Source organism: Oncorhynchus tshawytscha, linkage group LG02 (assembly GCF_018296145.1).
Source record: "Oncorhynchus tshawytscha isolate Ot180627B linkage group LG02, Otsh_v2.0, whole genome shotgun sequence".
Taxonomy (NCBI): domain Eukaryota; kingdom Metazoa; phylum Chordata; class Actinopteri; order Salmoniformes; family Salmonidae; genus Oncorhynchus; species Oncorhynchus tshawytscha.
Window position 1 is genome coordinate 42,784,385 of NC_056430.1, and position 18,979 is coordinate 42,803,363.

At 40.6% G+C, this 18,979-nt stretch overlaps 1 protein-coding gene across 13 annotated transcripts in view; it reads right to left on the reverse strand.

Moving 5' to 3' along the window:
• LOC112244788 (calcium-dependent secretion activator 1) overlaps positions 1-13,881 on the reverse strand; it is a 150,184-nt gene extending 136,303 nt beyond the window's left edge. For 8 of the 13 annotated variants that reach the window (XM_024412579.2, XM_024412577.2, XM_024412574.2 and 5 more), the window contains exon 1: positions 13,269-13,880. In XM_024412579.2, the coding sequence (XP_024268347.1) occupies positions 13,269-13,613 (345 nt within the window). In that variant the 5' untranslated portion in view covers positions 13,614-13,880. Of the gene's footprint in view, positions 1-13,268 lie in introns of all 13 variants that reach the window. The other 5 variants (XM_024412584.2, XM_024412582.2, XM_024412583.2 and 2 more) reach the window with 1 other exon arrangement.
• Positions 13,882-18,979: the final 5,098 nt, after the last annotated feature.

The window sequence follows — 18,979 nt, forward strand, 5'->3', positions numbered from 1 at the left end:
TTCCCAGTTTCCAGGCAGCAGAGGAGTAGCCGAGGAGCAGTGGTGGGGCACTGGACCCAGGAATTAGTGGGTTAGCTCATCTCATGACAGTCTATTGTGGAGAGTCAGCTACTCATAAGCAGATGGGTTGATGGAGGTTTGAGTAAAGTCTCAACTGCAGGGAATTGGTGTTTCTCAGATGGATGGATGAAGGGAGGGACCCTGCACTGAGCATTGCACCCCCCTCCCCCCGACACATACTAAGGTAGAATTTGGTTTGAGTAATCCACTGACATTCTTAATACCCAAACAAACTCTAGTAGAAAGTCCAGCCACAGAGGCATTGTCACAAGAGGTGGGTAGAGCACTGAAAATGTGTACTTAAAGTGGAACTGACAGCATTTTAGCATCATGAATTTTATTAAAATCTGTTCATATACACCCTCAGGAAGAATATGACACTTAAAAAAATAATAAAAAAATGTTTTTACATTTTCTGACTAGCGAGCACTTAGATCTGGTCATTTTCACATTTTCATAAATTCTTAGAATGTTTGTGAATTACGTATACTAAGGAATTTCTGAAAATTCCATAGCAGTATAGTGGGAAAGCGGTCGTGCGACAAGTACTGCAGTAAAAAAATAAAAAATAAAAACATCTGTCTCCTCCACGACAGTAGGCTACACAGACCGGTGCGCCATAGCCAATCACAGTAGCCCTACATACAAACAAGCCGTTTGCCACAAGGGCCTGCCATCATTCACTTTGAACTGGACTTTGTGTTTACAGGCAGTTGCAACAGCGCAACTTTCGATAATTTGAACGCATTCGGCAAAGGCCACAAAATACACGTTAATGGATTTCTGCAAATATGTTAATACCAAAGGAGCCTTTTTACATTTGGGAACTTTACAGTCTTATTGATCAAACAACCATAAAATGGTAGGCTAACTTTCCCTATATGCACATCATAAATACACATCAACAAGATCAACAACTAATGCTAACCAGAGCAAGATTAGCTAAAATCTAACGAAGGAACATTAGATAAACCCTCTCAAACTTTTTCAGCTAGTTGGCTGTCAAAATCGCACTGATAAACGATGGGGAACAGCCTGCTCGTACTTCTGCAGCTTGCCTGCTAATGCATGCGTTGTCCCAACCAAGACCCCAAGCTAATTGGCTAAAGTTTGCTTGCTTGCTAGCTAGTTACTTCCAGACACAAATGAGAGAACACCTCACTGACTATTTCATTCGCCCTAGCAGAGCTGGTTAGGCTGTTTCCATGTTATATAGAGTGTTCCTGACTAACTCTTAACTTTTTTTTGCCTACATTTACTGACACCGGTCATATTCAATGAGTCTTGCACATTCGTAAATTCATCAGTTATTCTGCGATCTGGCACACTCAGACAAGAGTGCTATGAAATCGGAGTATATAGTTAGACAGAGTGAATTTGCAAAAGCAAGAGGTATGCTAACTGAATAAGAGTCGATGAATAACATTCATTCAACATAATTGAATGAGTTGCATCTCTAGCTGTGTAGCCACCAAAAAAACGATATGAGGGTAAAAAGTCACTTACACACTCACTCCTCCAATGGCATGATGTCCTGCTAGCAGCTAGCTAGCTATCTAGATAATGTTAGGCTCTGTGTTTTTAGCTTGCTACTTAAATAGCTACGCTAGAATATTAGCCACGTTATGACTGACTTGTGATCATTGCCCTTGCTAGTTATATTAACATTCCCAGCCTTAGTTATATTCATATGTTTTTGTCCAAAATATTGAGTCATTGAAACTGAAACAGTGCATCCAGAATGGAGGCAGCAAACATTGTACCAGGACAGCTTTGATTTACAACCTGATAGCAAAAAAATGTTGAACTACCAAGAAATGTATTGATTAATTATCATGCATTGAACTTCATCCATCTATTCTGCCAACAATGCTTTAGTGTACGTCATGGAATGTTGAGTCAAATATAATCTATTTTTAAACCTCTCATACAATTGTTTTTGTAGCATTAACTGTGTAATTTATATTTTTGACTGATATTATGATTGTCTGATTCATATCTGCAAAGTAGTTAAAACACTGTCAGTTCCACTAAGTAAAATACTGATATTTACAATGTAATTTATTCAAAAATAGCCCTCAAAGAAACAATTTTTAAAAAATAAAGAAGTATCTGGTCAGAAAATAACTTGAGTACTAGTTACAAATTGTGTTTGCAAATTTTTTAGACCTTATGGTAAGCTGTGACAGCAAACAAAAAGAACAACAACTTAGTGCAATTGATTTGACATTAATTGATTATTTAAACCTGCCAGCACCACGACCAACACCACTTGTTGACAGACTGTGCAATTCAGAGACAAACTCACAGAATAGGCTATTTTGACAGAAAAACATGAAAAACTATTACTAACATGGCATTCGTGTGTAGTTGCCCTTTAATTAAATTGCACACATAGCAAGAGACAGTTGTGTTTGGCTAGCAGTGTTTCTGTAGCCTACTATAGGCTACAATGTACAGCGATGTACATATGATGGCAGAGTTTGCAAAACAAATGCTGATCCAATTGATACAGTACAAATCATCAGGATATCATTCTGCCAGGTAGGTCTACTTTGCAGTCAACATTTAATTGGGAAGGTTTTTTGGGAAAGCCTTACAAAATGTCATTCAAATAGCACATGACTGAATTGTGCATCGCAAAGATTTAACCAAGACTTCAAACTTGCCTGACAATCAGACTGAGATACCTCTGGTTCACAGTCTGAGATTAATGGAATACGTTTGTTTGGAAAATTTCCTCTCACAAGCTGTACAAGCCAGAATATTGATTACAATTATGTTTTAATTTACTTTACCGGTTGTCCATGTGGTTGGTTCTTTTTCAAGTAAGAATGTGAGACAATATCTCCACAGAAAGGTATAATTAAATCACCTTATGAAAGCACTGGTTGTCCATTCAGATTTCTATCACCTGAAGCATGCACAGAACCATGTAAATACATGCACCAGCTCAGCAAGTATGCATGCATGGCGTGCATGTATTATCATCTTGTGAACATGCTTTAGGTGATAGAAATCTGAACGCACTACCAGCGCTTCGAAAAGTTGATTTAATTTGTCTCACATTCCTACCTGCGACAGGACCAACCACACGGACAACTGGTTAAGTAGTGCCTGAGTTCAAATATAATTTGATTCAACATTCTGGCTTGTAGAGGTCGTGAGAGGAAACATTCCTGATTTAAACGCTAATTTCTGCCCAATATAGAATTTAATGCATTTCAACTTCAGGGTCCAAGGAAAACTTCAGACCAAAGCATACCCATTGCTGCCTTAGCATTTACTGGTAGATGTCATAAATTGAAACGTCTTTCCTACCGACCAGACCGCTGTCGTTCTTTTGTGAGCTGCTCCACAGACAACCAGTTGACAGCTGCGCACTCTTGCTGCCCGTAAAATGATAACCTATTCTGCTTAGGCTGTGTGCGTCATAAATAATCTACATAACGAACTAACAGCTTAAGGAAGTCATCTGTTTTTTCATCAGATATATAGTCTCGATAGAAAATAGCATAATTCCAATATTTTCTTTCACTTGCCCAAGCGGGCCACTGACATGAAAGATTGACTGGCCCAGAGGGTTTCCAAAACCTCACCGGGCCATCATATATTTAAGTAATAAGGCTCGATGGGGTGTGGTATATGACCAATATACCACCGCTCTTATGCACAACGCAGCGCCTAGTGCCTGGACACAGCCCTTAACGGTGGTATATTGGCCATATATCACAAACCCCCGAGGTGCATTATTGCTATTATAAACTGTTACCCTATGTGTTTTGTCATACCCTTGGTATACCACGGCTGTCAGCCAATCAGCATTCAGGGCTCGAACAACCCAGTTTATAATATAATATACATCTAAGTAACAGAACTTTCACGTTTTGTCCCCCCCAGTTTTATCATTGGAATGTGATACACACAAAAATTCGGTGTGCTTTAGGACCATGCGTACACCGCCAAGCGGTTGGGTAGGCCACAAACCTCAACATTTGGACTCATCAGAGCAAAGGACAGATTTCCACCGGTCTAATGTCCATTGCTCGTGTTTCTTGGCCCTTAAGTCTCTTATTCTTATTGGTGTCCTTTAGTAGTGGTTTCTTTGCAGCAATTTGACCACGAAGGCCTCATTCACACAGTCTCTTCTGAACAGTTGATGTTGAGATGTGTCTGTAACTTGAACTCTGAAACATTTATTTAGGCAACAATTTCTGAGGCAGGTAAGTCTATTGAACTTATCCTCTGCAGCAGAGGATTCCTTTCCTGTGGCAGTCCTCATGAGAGCCAGTATCATAGCTCTTGATGTTTTTTTGCAACTGCCCTTGAAGAAAATTTCGAAGTTCTTGAAATTTTCCAGATTGACTGTCTTAAAGTAATGATGGGCTGTCATTTCTCTTTGCTCCTGAGTGGTGCAGCGGTATAAGGTTAAGGCACTGCATCTCAATGCTAGAGGTGTCACTACACACCCTGGTTCGATTCCAAGCTGTATCACAACTGGCTATGATTGGGAGTCCCATAGGACGGTGCACAATTGGCCCTGGGTTTGTCTCGCCTTCCGCCAGAGTCGGTCCCTCATCTTGTTCGAGCAGCGTTCGGCGGTCTACATCACCGGCCTTCGAGCCTTCACCAATGAACTTTTCATTTTCCATTTGTTTTGTATTTGTTTTTTACACACCTGGTTTCAATTCCCCCATTACATGTTCATTATTTAACCCTCTGATTTCCCCCATGTTTGTGTGCTTGTTTGTAAGGCTGTATCTGACAGCTGGTATATTGTTGGCGGGATTTGTTATTGACGCCTGTTTATTTCGTGGTTCCGGTATTTTTCCAGCACCATAGTATTGTGTTTGTACTGGTGTTTTGTTGAATTAAATACCTTGTCCACACATCTCAGCTCTCCTGCGGCTGACTCCTTTCACCAGTTACCCACAGCCTAGACAGCGTCGTCCATGTTTGGCCGGGGTAGGCCGTCATTGTAAATAAGATTTTGTTCTTAACTGACTTGCCTAGTTAAATAAATAAAATAACAATTATTTGAGCTGTTTTGCCATAATATGGACTTGGTCTTTTACCAAATACGTCTGTCTTCTGTATACCAACCCTACCTTGTCACAACACAACTGATAGGCTCAAACACATTAAGAAGGAAAGAAATTCCACAAATTAACTTTTAACAATGTACACCTGTTAATTGAAATGCATTCCAGGTGACTACCTCATGAAGCTGTTTGAGAGAATGACAAGAGTGTGAAAAACTGTCATTAAGGCTAATCGTGGCTACTTTGAAGAATCTCAATATAAATTCATTTTGAATTGTTTAACACTTTTTTGGTTACTACATGATTCCATATGTGTTATTTCATAGTTTTAATGCCTTCACTATTATTCTACAATATAGAAAATAGTAAAAATAAAGAAAAACCCTGATATTCGTTGGGGTGTCCAAACTTTTGACTGGTACTGTATATATATATATATATATATATATATATATTATTGTTTTGCTGCTGACAGAGTTCCAAGAAAATACTAGTTACTAAAAACAATGACTTGAGTACATGTAAAGTGTTACTTATAGCATGTTACTACCCACGTCTGCATTGAAATAATGTAATGTATGAATAATGTACATATATGCATACACACGGACTCAAACATGTTTGGTTTTTAACAAAACACCCATTGACAGCAAAGCAGCACTGTTTACAGTATGCCACCTTTCTCTTTAGCTGAGAGAGAGAATAAGAGCTTTCAGACTGAATAAATTATTTTTCACGTGCCTCAAAAGGAAGCGACAGTCAGTAATTGCCCCATTATGTTGTGTCTTTCACAGGGTCACTGCGCTGCACTTCAAGAAGCAACAGCCCGGCACATGCATCTGCCTTTGCTGCCTCCTCTGTCTGTGTGTGTGTGTGTGTCTGTCTGTCTGTCTGTCTGTCTGTCTGTCTGTCTGTCTGTAACCAGGCCTCTTTCACACTGATAGCCCCAGTGAACAGTTCTGTTAGTGTGCCAGCCAAGTCCTAATAACGGATTATGATGCTGCAGCCTAGCTGCTCCTCTCGTTCGCCAGGCAGTTACACAGGGGGACTTTCAAGTCCTTTCATTACCCAAATGCTTTCATCCTATTCCTGTGACTAATGTGGAACTATAGGAAATAGCCATAGGCTGTATATTATTTTTGTATGTATCCACCATCGGGCAAATGTGAAAAGTGGTGAGCCATTGGTTTGATTATCAATGGGCTTCCAAAGGGAAATGATATGTCACGATAAATGTAAGTCTGGATTCATGAGAAAGTGTAATGACTACACAACAGTTCGTTTTTTTTTTAGGAATTAATCCTGTGTTAAATGGATAACAACTACAATTATGAATACAATAACAAATGTTTTTTTTAAATAACATTATAGCTTTAAATGTCTTTATTCAGTGATCAATGTTTTTCTTTCTTTAAAAGGAAATATATATGAAACAAGGGGTACTACAGAAATGCACGTTGCAGAAAATCACAAATACTCATATGCTGTATTTCTTGTCTCAAATTCCTTTATATCAGTGAGCTTTCAGTGAGGTTTCAATCTGGAGCCATAGAAAAGACTATATTTTATTAAGTCTGACGCCAAGCTCAGTCACAAGAATAGATCAGTGAAGTTCAGAGCAATGATTTCATCTTTTACCTAATGGTCTCAGTCGGTAGTGACATTTATGACTCATGGTGCTGAGTAGACTGAGTCAGAGGCTGTGTCCCAAATGGAAGTCTATTCCCTATATAGTGCACTAGGGTCCATAGGGCTCTGGTCAAAAGTAGTGGACTATATAAGGAGTACGGTGCCATTTGTAATGCAGCCATGGTTCCACTGTGTGGTTCCTCTGTGGGGCTCAAAGAGTAGGTAGGCAATATGGTAATGGCTGGTAAATGTGTCTGTCTGGCTTATCAGTTCCCTATCTAGAAGTTGAGACTTAGCATTAATGACTTACAGTAATATCTGACTTCAACCTTTATTTCAATCTAAACCCCTCTGCTCAGTGTCCAGTGGATTTGGTAACTCTATATCATCATATAGACATGGTTGGCTACAGTTCTCGACTTGGCAGAAGCTCACCGGAGCTGAGTACCGGTACCTCAAATGTTCTACTGCTTGAGCTCCTTTTCCTCTTATAGAATATAAGATAAAAAGTATCGTGAAGCTCCTGCACCTAAATGTAAACAGTATTGGAACCTAATATGAGTACCAGCCCCTATTTCAGTCCAAGTCAAGCACTGCTTGTCTACACAGTTCATGACCCCCTAGAAAATATGCAACTGCATACATTTCGTGCATACAGGGAATGTACAGTATGCTATTGAGCTGGAAACTAGTCATATCAACAGGCCTCAGAATTGCTTGCATTCCATTATCAAAGGCAGTGTCTCTAGTAAAGGATACCAGATAACTGTATGTGGCTTCCATTCAATCTATGTATAATACACTCCATAGTGTCACGTCCTAACTTTAGTTCCTTTTTTATGTCTCTATTTTAGTTTGGTCAGGGCGTGAGTTGGGGTGGACATTCTATGTTTTGTGTTCTATGTTTTCTATCTCTATGTGTTTGGCCTGGTATGGTTCTACTTTTGTTTTTGTGTCAGTGTTCCGGTTATAAAAAACAACATGGACACTTACCACGCTGCGCATTGGTCCGATATTTCCTACTCTTCCTCAGAAGAGGAGGAGAATCGTTACACATAGGCACTGTGGTTGCTTCCATTTCATCTGTACATACATTCAATAGGATTGACATACCTACAGATACAGTTTATACATTCATATACACCACTGTTGCTAGTAGGGATGGGGATAAAAGACAGTGGTGGCTGGTGGCTCTTTGAATTGGGGGACGGGCTCATAGTAATGGATTGGAATTCATGGAATTGTATGAAACACAGCAAGCACATTTCCATGTGTTTGACGTGATTCCATTCTATTTACTCCATTCTGGCAATTATTATGAGCCGTCCACCCCTCACCAGCCACAGGTTGGCATTTAGTGGGTTGACTCATGTACTGGGAGAAACTCTGAAGGGTAGTCACTAGCTGTCACAGCCACAAATTCATAAAATCAGATTTTAAACCTAACCCTTAACCACACTGCTAACAATCTGCCTATAACCCTAACATTAAATTAAGACCAAGAATCTCATTTTTGTTTTCATTCATTTTTTACAATATACTGCCAATTTTGACTTTGCAGCTGGCCCATCTCGTGAAAATTGCTCTGCTCTGCCTCCAGGACAAGAATCATCCCAAGAAACGTCAACCTGCTTACCAGCCTCCTCTAATAGGAGATAATAATATGTAAATATGCTAAATGCACTTTATCCCATCATTGCGTACAATGCAGTGCAGTGCTGACTTACTCCCATGAGTCATCACAGATATGAAGAAGCTTTTGTCTGGCATTGAGTGAACAGGATTTAACTGAGACTTCATCCCAAATGGGATCCTATTCCCTTTATAGTGCACTGCATGTCACCAGGCCCCATAGGGCTCTGGTCAAAAGTAGTAGCATACAGAATAGGGTGCCAATTGGGACATAGCCTGAATGTGTGCTGTGCCTCATTGTGAATGTGTGCTGTGCCTCATTGAAGAACAGACAGATATTTATGAGACCTGAACAACTTTGACATTTTCCTCTTGTGGTGCAATGTCTCTGACATGACAGGAAGTACTGTACGTAGATATTATTTTTGGAAAATTATGAATATAGGCTAGTGAAATGAATTTAAGACTGGTGTAATATTTAATTTTTTCCTATGGTATAGAGTGGGGTTGTTGCAACATTGAGGCAAAATAAGAAACATAGACCTACAGTGCCTTCAGAAATGATTAATACCCCTTGACTTATTCCACATGTTGTTGTGTTACAGCCTGAATTGTAGTTTGTTTGCCTAAGAATGACCATCATCCATATACCACGTTTTTACCAAACTTGTTTTTTTGTGTTAGCAATTGGACATTGTTCTTAGGGGGGGCTAGTTACCCCAAGTTGCCCTATATGTTTCGTGAGATAATCTTAATCAGCTAACTGCACTTTTGGTTAATATTTTGAAGCATTCATGTTATCAAAACAAGTACATAAAGCATATAAAGATTTCATCATTCATAAAGGTGATGTTAACTGACTAATATTATCTCATAGAAAAAAACGTAAAAGATATCCTAAGCCTGTATTAACCTCAGGCCTTATTTTTGGCGTATATCCCAAAATCACATTCTTTCCCCATGAATTTCCAAAACCGGAATGGGGAACGAACCAGAAGTAGAAAATGCTAACTCATTTCTGTTTTTCAGGACTACAAGCTGGCGAGTTCTATTGGTGTGGGTTTGTGCACTAGGTCGGTAGAGGTAATAAGATAATATAATGATAATACCACAGGCTAATTGCACTAATTACATTTTGGATTTTGGGCATTATTTGGAAAAGCATCATTTAGGTACCGTTGACTTGCATTGCAGTTACCCCGGGAGGCTAGTTACCCAACGTTACCCTAAGATCTAAACCTGTGTTTACCACAAACCTTATTTTCAACGCTTATCCAAAAACCCTACAAACAAAACAATGAAATTCCCCACGGGCTTTGGCCTAGTAGCCATGCCTCATGGTGGAGTTAGCCTCCGTTAGTGCTGACAAAAGGACGCCGTTATGAAAATTTGAGCTAATCGCCATGGGTCAATACGTTTGCATTTGATCATAGGAACCATTGATCGATACCCACTCATCCACAACATGCATCAACATCTTAACTACAATGGGAACTATTACATGTAGCAATGTACAGTGCATTCAGAAAGTACTCAGACCACTGGACTTTTTCCACATTTTGTTATGTTACAGCCTTATTCTAAAATATATAGTTTTTTTAAAGGATCCTCATCAGTCTACACACAATAGCCCATAATGACAAAGTGAAAACAGAATTTTTTTTTTGAAATGTTTGCAAATTTATAAAACATTAAAAACAGAAATACCTTATTTACATAAGTATTCAGACTCTTTGCTGTGAGACTCAAAATTGAGCTCATGTGCATCATGTTTCCATTGATCATCCTTGAGATGTTTCTACAACTTGATTGGAGTCCACCTGTGGTCAATTCAATTGATTGGGCATGATTTGGAAAGGCACACACCTGTCTATATAAGGTCCCACAGTTGACAGTGCATGTCAGAGCAAAAACCAAGCCATTAGCTCAAAGGAATTGTCCGTAGAGCTCCAAGACAGGATTTTGTCGAGGCACGGATCTGGGGAAGCATTGAAGGTCCCCAATAACACAGTGGCTTCCATCATTCTTAAATGAAAGAAGTTTGGAACCACCAAGACTCTTTCTAGACCAAGAACCCGATGGTCACTCTGACAGAGGTCCAGAATTCCTCTGTGGAGATGGGAGAACCTTCCAAAAGGACAACCATCTCTGCATCACTCCACCAATCAGACCTTTATGGTAGAGTGGCAAATGGAAGCCACTCCTCAGTAAAAAGCACATGACAGCACACTTGGAGTTTGCCAAAGGGCACCTAAAGGACTCTCAGAGCATGAGAAACAAGATTCTCTGGTCTGATGAAACCAAGATTGAACTTTTTGGCCTGAATGCCAAGAGTCACGTCTGGAGGAAACCTGCCACCATCCCTACGGTGAATCATAGTGGTGGCAGAATCATGCTGTGGGGAGGTTTTTCAGCGGCAGGGACTGGGAAACTAGTCAAGTTTGAGGAGGGAAAGATGAACAGAGCAAAGTACAGTGAGATCCTTGATGAAAACCTGCTCCAGAGCACTCAGGATCTCAGACTTGTGCGAAGGTTCACCTTCCAACAGGACAATGACTCTAAGCACACAGCCAAGACAACACAGGAGTGGCTTCAGGACAAGTCTCTGAATGTTCTTGAGCAGCCCAGCCAAAGCCCAGACTTGAACTCTATCGAACATCTCTGCAGGGACCTGAAAATAGCTGTGCAGCAACGCTCCCCATCTAACCTGACAGAGCATGAGAGGATCTGCAGAGAGAAATGGGACAAACTCCCTAAATACATGTGTGCCAAGCTTGTAGCATTATACCCAAGATGACTGGAGGCTGTAATCGCTGCCAAAGGTGCTTCAACAAATTACTGAGTAAAGGGTCTGAATACTTATGTAAATGTGATATTTCTGATTTTCTTTTAAATAAATTTGCAAACATTTCTAAAAAACTGTTTTTGCTTGGTCATTGTGGGGTTGATGTAGATTGATGAGGGGGAAAAACGATTGAATCAATTTTAGAATAAGGCTTTAACGTAACAAAATGTAGAAAAGGTCATGGGGTCTGAATACTTTCCGAATGCGCTGTAATATTGAAGAAACCGTTATTCCGTTAACCATTCTATATTTTTCCTGTTTTCTTGTGGACATGTTGCGTCGATTGGGCAGCATCCCATGACCGTTGATAAGTGCCCACCGACAGACACCAGTACAATGTGTTCTCAAAATCGGACATATCTAGCCTACATGGTAGCTTACACCGTAACAGAAAACAATAAATGATACAGTAATTTGGGGTATTATCAACAGTAAAATACTCTGAAATGTTTTACAGCAGCATGCTATAAATTATGCTGCATTGTGGGAAAATGTTGTGGGCGGTGCAAATAATTGCTGCATTTCAAATGGTACTGTAATTCCACACCAAAAAAGCAACAAAAAATAACTTTCACCACTAGTGGTTGCATGGTATTGCTGTTTCTGTCTCATTAACATATTTTGAGGTGCGTCTTATGAGAGGCTATATTTGTTGCACCCATGAGTAAGAATGATATACCAATTTAACTAATGTGGTGATACCATCAACTTGTACAGGGTACCAATTGGAGAGGCAGCAAGCCTTAAACATTTTTGCCATATCCTTTTGGTCTGTTTTGCCCAGTAGTTGCTTTGCTTCCAGTTTAGAAGGCTTTATTAAGACTTCTAGAAGTGCAAGTGATATAAAATAATACATGTGTATTAATATACTGTAATATGTACCATTTCACCTAGCAGCCAACCCTATAATTACAGTAAAATGCTGATGAAATACAGACCCCTCCCCTCAATGAATTTCATTCAATCATGCAATGATTCATTTATTCATTTTGATTACAGTAGCATTTACATTTTTTGTACAGTATAATGCAGTCAATTTTACATTATTGTACTGTGTCATTACTATATATAGTATATTAGGTGTAGTATATTAGGTGTACTGTAATATGAAATACAGAATTGCCACCGAGCAGCCGGTAAACTACTGTCAAATTCACAGTAACCCTTTTAGAGGGTATAGGAACAGTTTATATATTTTTTAAAATAAATATGGGGTATATATTTAAGGCTGAATGTATTCACCAAACGGCGAGAAATAAACCATAAATGGCCCTATCTAAGCAGTAGATAGGTCACGTATTGTGGACACGTGACCAAATCAAATATGAACAGAAACGGATTAAATAATTACATTTCTATGAAGAAAAAGGTATTAGCCCCGCTAAACAGAAAATATGCAGGCCTCCCGAATGTTTTCAATGTTGTCCGGACCTTTAGGGTTTAGGCTACTATAAGTCACCTTGGGAAAATGAATGAACTGGGCAAGTGACGGCGCAAAAAGGCTACAATTTCATCCAACAACCGGAGTAGCACACACAGCTCAAGACCGCGAATGAAAACTAGTCACATGACTGTGGTGATGCGTAGAACTGCAATGACACTTATTTATTTAGGTTATATTCAAAATATTCCCTTCCGCAATAGAAGTGTATAAATGACACCGTGCATGGTTTGGATGATGTGCAAGGCCCTGCAGTTGATGACTGTATGTAGAAACGAATGTTTTATCTAACAGCCATCTGCATGGCTCTGCAGTGCTGATGGTTCAATACGAACCCACATCATAACTGTCATTAGCCTATGCATGGCTGAATTCAGCTACATTCTACATTCATGTAAACAGTATATGAAGGAGAAGGTCGATGTATAGCTATTGCTGTGATATGATGGTAGGCTATTTAGTGTGAGTTTGTGGGATAGTATGGGCTTATTATTGACGTAGCCTTTATCCGGCCTTTTTTAAGGTCCTGTAAGAGAGCATCTAGCTAATCATTGACGTGAAAAGTAGGCTATTCGTTTACACGTGATGATTTACGTCCATTCCACCGTGGGTAGCTTACCTTCTGTTGTCGTCTCGCCATATCTGTGGGCTGTTTTGCATTGAAAGGGTATGCAATGCACCGCATCACAAATACATATAGTTGCAACTTCTTTTTGCGCTCCTCTTCTTCCTTCTGCAAATTCGCCTCCTCTACCTTCTCCTGTTCGCTGGCAGCTGACGGGCTCGGACTGGTCGGGCGAGCGCTACTGCGGCTGCTGCTGGGCGCAAGACCGCCGGAGCTCTCGCTGGTCCGGCTTGGAGAGATGCGGGCTCCGCTCTGGGGTGCCGATGCCTCCTTGTGATGGTGTTCCTCCTCCACCATCCCACCATCCGATTCCTCCTCACTGGATGACGGATCCAACATTTTGCTGCCTTACAGAGGATGTCGCCTTGCAGAACTCCTATTCTCAATATTTGTGAATTTGATAAGAATTCGGATTGTAACCTACACTGAATTTAAACCTGTATCTGCTTTAGAATTTAATATAATCCTCGAATCGAAAGAAAACTGAATCTGTTGAGCCTTTTCTGAAGGATGCCAGAAAATACTACTTATGGATGGAGAGAGAGCTGAGATGCTGCACGCGCACAGACACAGCACATCAATCTCCGCCTGCACCACAGACGCGGATGTGCGAGAAGGAGGGAGGGAGGGGGGCGCCTATGAGTGAAAGCAGCGGATGTGTGAGGAGGGGGGAGGGGACGGCTATGAGTGAAAGCAGCGGATATGCTAGAAAGAGGGAGGGGGGGCTCCTATGAGTGAAAGCAGCTCCTTCAATGAAAAGCGCGAGCGATGGCCTCTTCCTGTCAGCAGAGCTCTAGAACAGGCGCAGGCGCGAGAAGAGGAACTGGCCATGGTGCTGAATCTGTTCGCTGGCGTCTGCCTTCGCTCGGTAGAGTAATTGTATATATTTATTTTTTATTTAATATTATATTTAAATAGGCAAGTCAGTTAAGTTAAGAACAAATTCGCATTTACAATGACGGCCTACACCAGCCAAACCCAGACGACGATGGGCCAATTGTGCGCCGCCCTATGGGACTCCTAATCACGTCCGGTTGTGATACAGCCTGGCTAAAGCAAGGGTTACTTACACCCGTTGACTTTGAACGAATGTCGATTATTGACCACTGTATTGGTTGATGTTTTGTTACAGTGTACTGTGTCCACTGTACCAATCACAGGAGGCCTACATTTTTTCACATCTCTATTTCAAATTAATTTACGTGAATTCACAATTCAATTCAGTTGGGGTATAAGGTACATGTAAATACACTCCCCTATATGTATTTGTTTGGACAGTGAAGCTAACATACTGACCACACCGCTGGCCTCACGTGCACGAGAATTGCAAAATATATGTACACATACATGTAATTCAATCATTGCATCCGCACTGCCTAGCCAGAAGCTAAAATAGAACTTGGTTCCACTTGTGACGCTGGACACGCTGCAAGTCCCGCCTCCCCATCTCCTCATTGGTTTTTAGGAGCACAGTTCATTGAAAGATGAACTGAGGTCCCAGCTTCAGTCCAGTTGGTGATAGTAATGCACCTTAAAGTTGCTTGCCAACCTGCCATATGAAGTCCAAAGAAGAAGAAGTCTGACGGAAGAGATTACTAGTTCCACAACATTTTAGCCAATTACCTAGTTACATCTGCCAGGAGGGTAAAACGTGGCTGCAAGTGTATCTTCCAGTAAGACAATAGCCCCAGGCGCACAACAAAATCCACAAGGAAATGGTTAATTAATCACAAAATCAAAATGTTGCAATGGCCATCTCAGTTTCTGGACTTCAACCCTATTGAAAACCGTTCTCAAAGCACAGATGAAAGATATGAAGGATCTGGAAAGATTCTGTATAGAGGAGTGGTCTAAGATCCCTCCCAATGTGTTCTCCAATCTCAGAAAACATTTTATTTTTACATGCTCCCTGTCATTATCCTTGCAGGGTGAAGTTGCTGGAGTATTGAAAATAAGCGATCCAATCAATTTGACCTCTCTTTTTTATTACTTGTTCAACTAAATCTACTGTTGTATAGGTATGAAATAAAATACATTTTATTTTTAAAATGTGCATACAATGGCAAGAAAAAGTGTGAACCCTTTGGAAATACCTGGATTTCTGCATAAATTGGTCATGAAATCTGATCTGATCTTCATCTAGGTCACAACAATAGACAAACAGTATTCTTAAACTAATAACAATTATACGTTTTCATGTCTTTATTGAACACAATGTGTAAACATTCACAGTGCTGGTTCGAAAAAAGTATATGAACTCTTGGATTTAATAACTGGTTGACCCTCCTTTGGCAGCAATAACCTCAACCAAACATTGTCTGTAGTTTCGGATCAGACCTGCTATATTCTTGGGATATCTAGTGTGAACCGTTCTCTTGAGGTCATGCCACAGCATCTAAAATCGGGTTGAGGTAAGTTTTTTTTTTAAATATTTTTATTTCACCTTTATTTAACCAGGTAGGCTAGTTGAGAACAAGTTCTCAGTTGCAACTGCGACCTGACCAAGATAAAGCGTAGCAATTCGACACATACAACAACACAGAGTTACACATGGAATAAACAAAATATACAGTCAATAATACAGTAGAACAAAAGAAAAAGTACTGACTGGGCCAGTCCAGAAGGCGTATTTTCTTCTGTTGAAGCCATTCTGTTGTTGATTTACTTCTGTGTTTTGGGTCGTTGTCCTGTTGCATTACCCAACTTCTGTTGAGCTTCAATTGGCAGACAGATAGGCTGACATTCTCCTGCAAAATGTCTTAATAAACTTGGGAATTAATTGTTCCTTATATGATAGCAAGCTGGCCAGGCCCTGAGGCAGCAGAGCAGCCCAAACCATGATGCTCCTTCCACCATACTTTACAGTTGGGGTGAGGTTTTGATGTTGGTGTGCTGTGACTTTTGCTCCAGACATAGTGTTGTGTGTTCCTTCCATCCAAACAACTCAACTGTAGTTTCATCTGTCCACAGAATATTTTGCCAGTAGCACTGTGGAACATCCAGGTGCATTTCTGCTAACTTCAGATGTGCAGCAGTGGCTTCTTCTGTGGTGTCCTCCCATGAATACCATGCTTGTTTAGTGTTTTACGTATTGTAGACTCGTCAACAGAGATGTTAGCATATTCCAGAGATTTCTGTAAGTCTTTAGCTAACACTCTAGGATTCTTCTTAAACTCATTGAGCATTCTGCACTGTGCTCTTGCAGTCATCTTTGTGGGATGGCCACTCCTAGGTAGAGTAGCAACAGTGCTGAACTTTCTCCATTTATAGACAATTTGTCTTACCGTGGACTGATGAACATTAAGGCTTTTAGAGATACTTTTGTAACCCTTTCCAGCTTAATGCAAGTCAACAATTCTTAATCTTCTCTTCAGAGATCTCTTTTGTTCGAGGCATATTTCACATCAGGCAATGCTTCTTGTGAATAGCAAACTCCAATTTTGTGAGTGTTTTTTATAGGGCAAGGCAGCTCTAACCAACATCTCCAATCTTGTCTCATTGATTGGACTCCAGATTAGCTGACTCCTGACTCCAATTAGCTTTTGGAGAAGTCATTAGCCTAGGGGTTCACATACTTTTCCCAACCTACTCTGTGAATGTTTAAATGTTGTATTCAATATGGACAGAAAAATACAATAATTTGTGTGTTATTAGTTTAGGCACACTATGTTTGTCTATTGTTGTGACTTATATGAAGATCAGATCAAATTTGATTTATTTCCAAAGGGTTCACATACTTTTTCTTGCCACTGTAGCTCAGTATTTGTATAATTTATTGTTTGCTAATCTTTATCAAGGAATCAATTAATTCCAGACCTAGATTATGGAACAGGTTGCAGCTGGTGGGGATCTGCTCTACCTTCAGCACACCTGTCTCCACTCACACAATCTCACACAATCTCTCACACAATCTCATACACACACACACACACACAATTTTTGTGTCAGTCACTTTGTGTGTGTGTGTGTCATTTATTTTCAGCCCTGCACTTTTGCTAAATTAAATGATTAAGTGTTAAATCTGCTCCAGCCACGCCCTCTACTTCTCATCCTCTGTCTCCCCAACCTGCCACCACTCCCCCAGTGCTCTCCCCCTCTCTCTCTCTCTCTCTGTATGTGTGTGTGTGTGTGTGTGTGTGTGTGTGTGTGTGTGTGTGTGTGTGTGTGTGAGAGAGATTGGGTGAGTGGAGACAGGTGTGCTGGAGGTAGAGCAGATCCCCACCAGCTGCAACCTGTTCCATAATCAAGTTCTCTACAAATATTCAGCCCTGCCACTTCCACACTTCCAATTTGTAGCATCTGCCCAGTCAGTATGCAGTTCAAACTGGTTGCATAGAGCTTGTTATGCTGTTGTGCCTGGTTTACCCTAGCCTGACGCTGCTTTTCTCTCCGCTACAGATCTGCCCGCTCTGACTCTGGTCCCTGTCTCCAATCCCTCATCTCATCAGTCCTGCTTCCCTGCCCTGGACCCCCACTCTACTGCTTTCTTGGATTCCGCTCCAGACCTGCTTACTGCCCCTACTCCCCTTGCCCCAGCCTCAGCCTCAGTTCCTGGTTCCCTGCTACCCACCGAGCTTCTCCTGGCCTGCACCCCATCTCCCCTGCTTTTCAATAAATACCTTAGTTACCTTATCCCTGTCTCCTCGTTTGAGTCTGCACTTGGGTTCACCTGCTCCGCCCGCATAACACTAAGGCTCCTTGGGCTGGTTGGCTGGTGATGGAATAATCCTGTAACATGTTCTATGGATGTCCAGGCCTATTTAATTTTACAGCATGGTACAGAACAAGTCTATGATACAGGAAGGCTGTGCAGTTAAGGAAAGGTGTCTATGTCAAGCCATGTTCCTGAAGCTGGTACTGGTCACTCACAACTGCCATGAACTGTCATGTGACCACACACACACGAAGACCCTGACAGAGCTAAGTGCTGAACTAACCAGACTGCTGAGCAGAGAATAGATGATGTTAGCATGTGACTGAAATGTGAACTGATGTCCCCACTTCAGTCCAGTTGGTGGTGGTAATGCACCTTAAAGTTGGTTGCCAACCTCCATATAAAGTCCAAAGAAGAAGAATCCTGAAGGAGGAGAGATTACTAGAAACGAACGTGGTTTAGCCCTTTATCGGTGGATTAGAGGATCTTGTGCATTTCATTTAAAATAACAACCGAATGTTTATATCCCAGGACAGATTAGCTAGCAAAAGCAAGCTAGATAACTAGCTTGGGCTCTGGTCAAAATAAGTGCACTATATAGAGAATAGTGTCCGATTTGGGACACATGGTAAGACATGCCCAACAACACTAACATGCCATTTTTAAGTCATGTATTATTTACAACACAATTCAAGAACGCATCAGTTCCTGTCCCTGCCTGCTTGTATTGTTCATTTCATTTAGGCTATTCATATAAACACATCATTATGGCTTTACTCAGTCTTATATAATACTGACTTAACAAAAGAAACCTTAGTAGCTTTGGTGCCATTTTTCTGTAGATATCCTTGGTAGCTCTGTATTAAAAATATGCTAACATGAACATTGCATGATATTTAATGTCATAGTTATAATACATTATAATGCAGTTATGAGCATGCTGTATGACCCTCTTCTAATGTCCTGTAAAGTGTTACCAAAAATATATTTGGATCAAGGTCATTAAAGTTAGAGTCCTTCATTGAAATAATACCAAAGTGGCACCCCACCT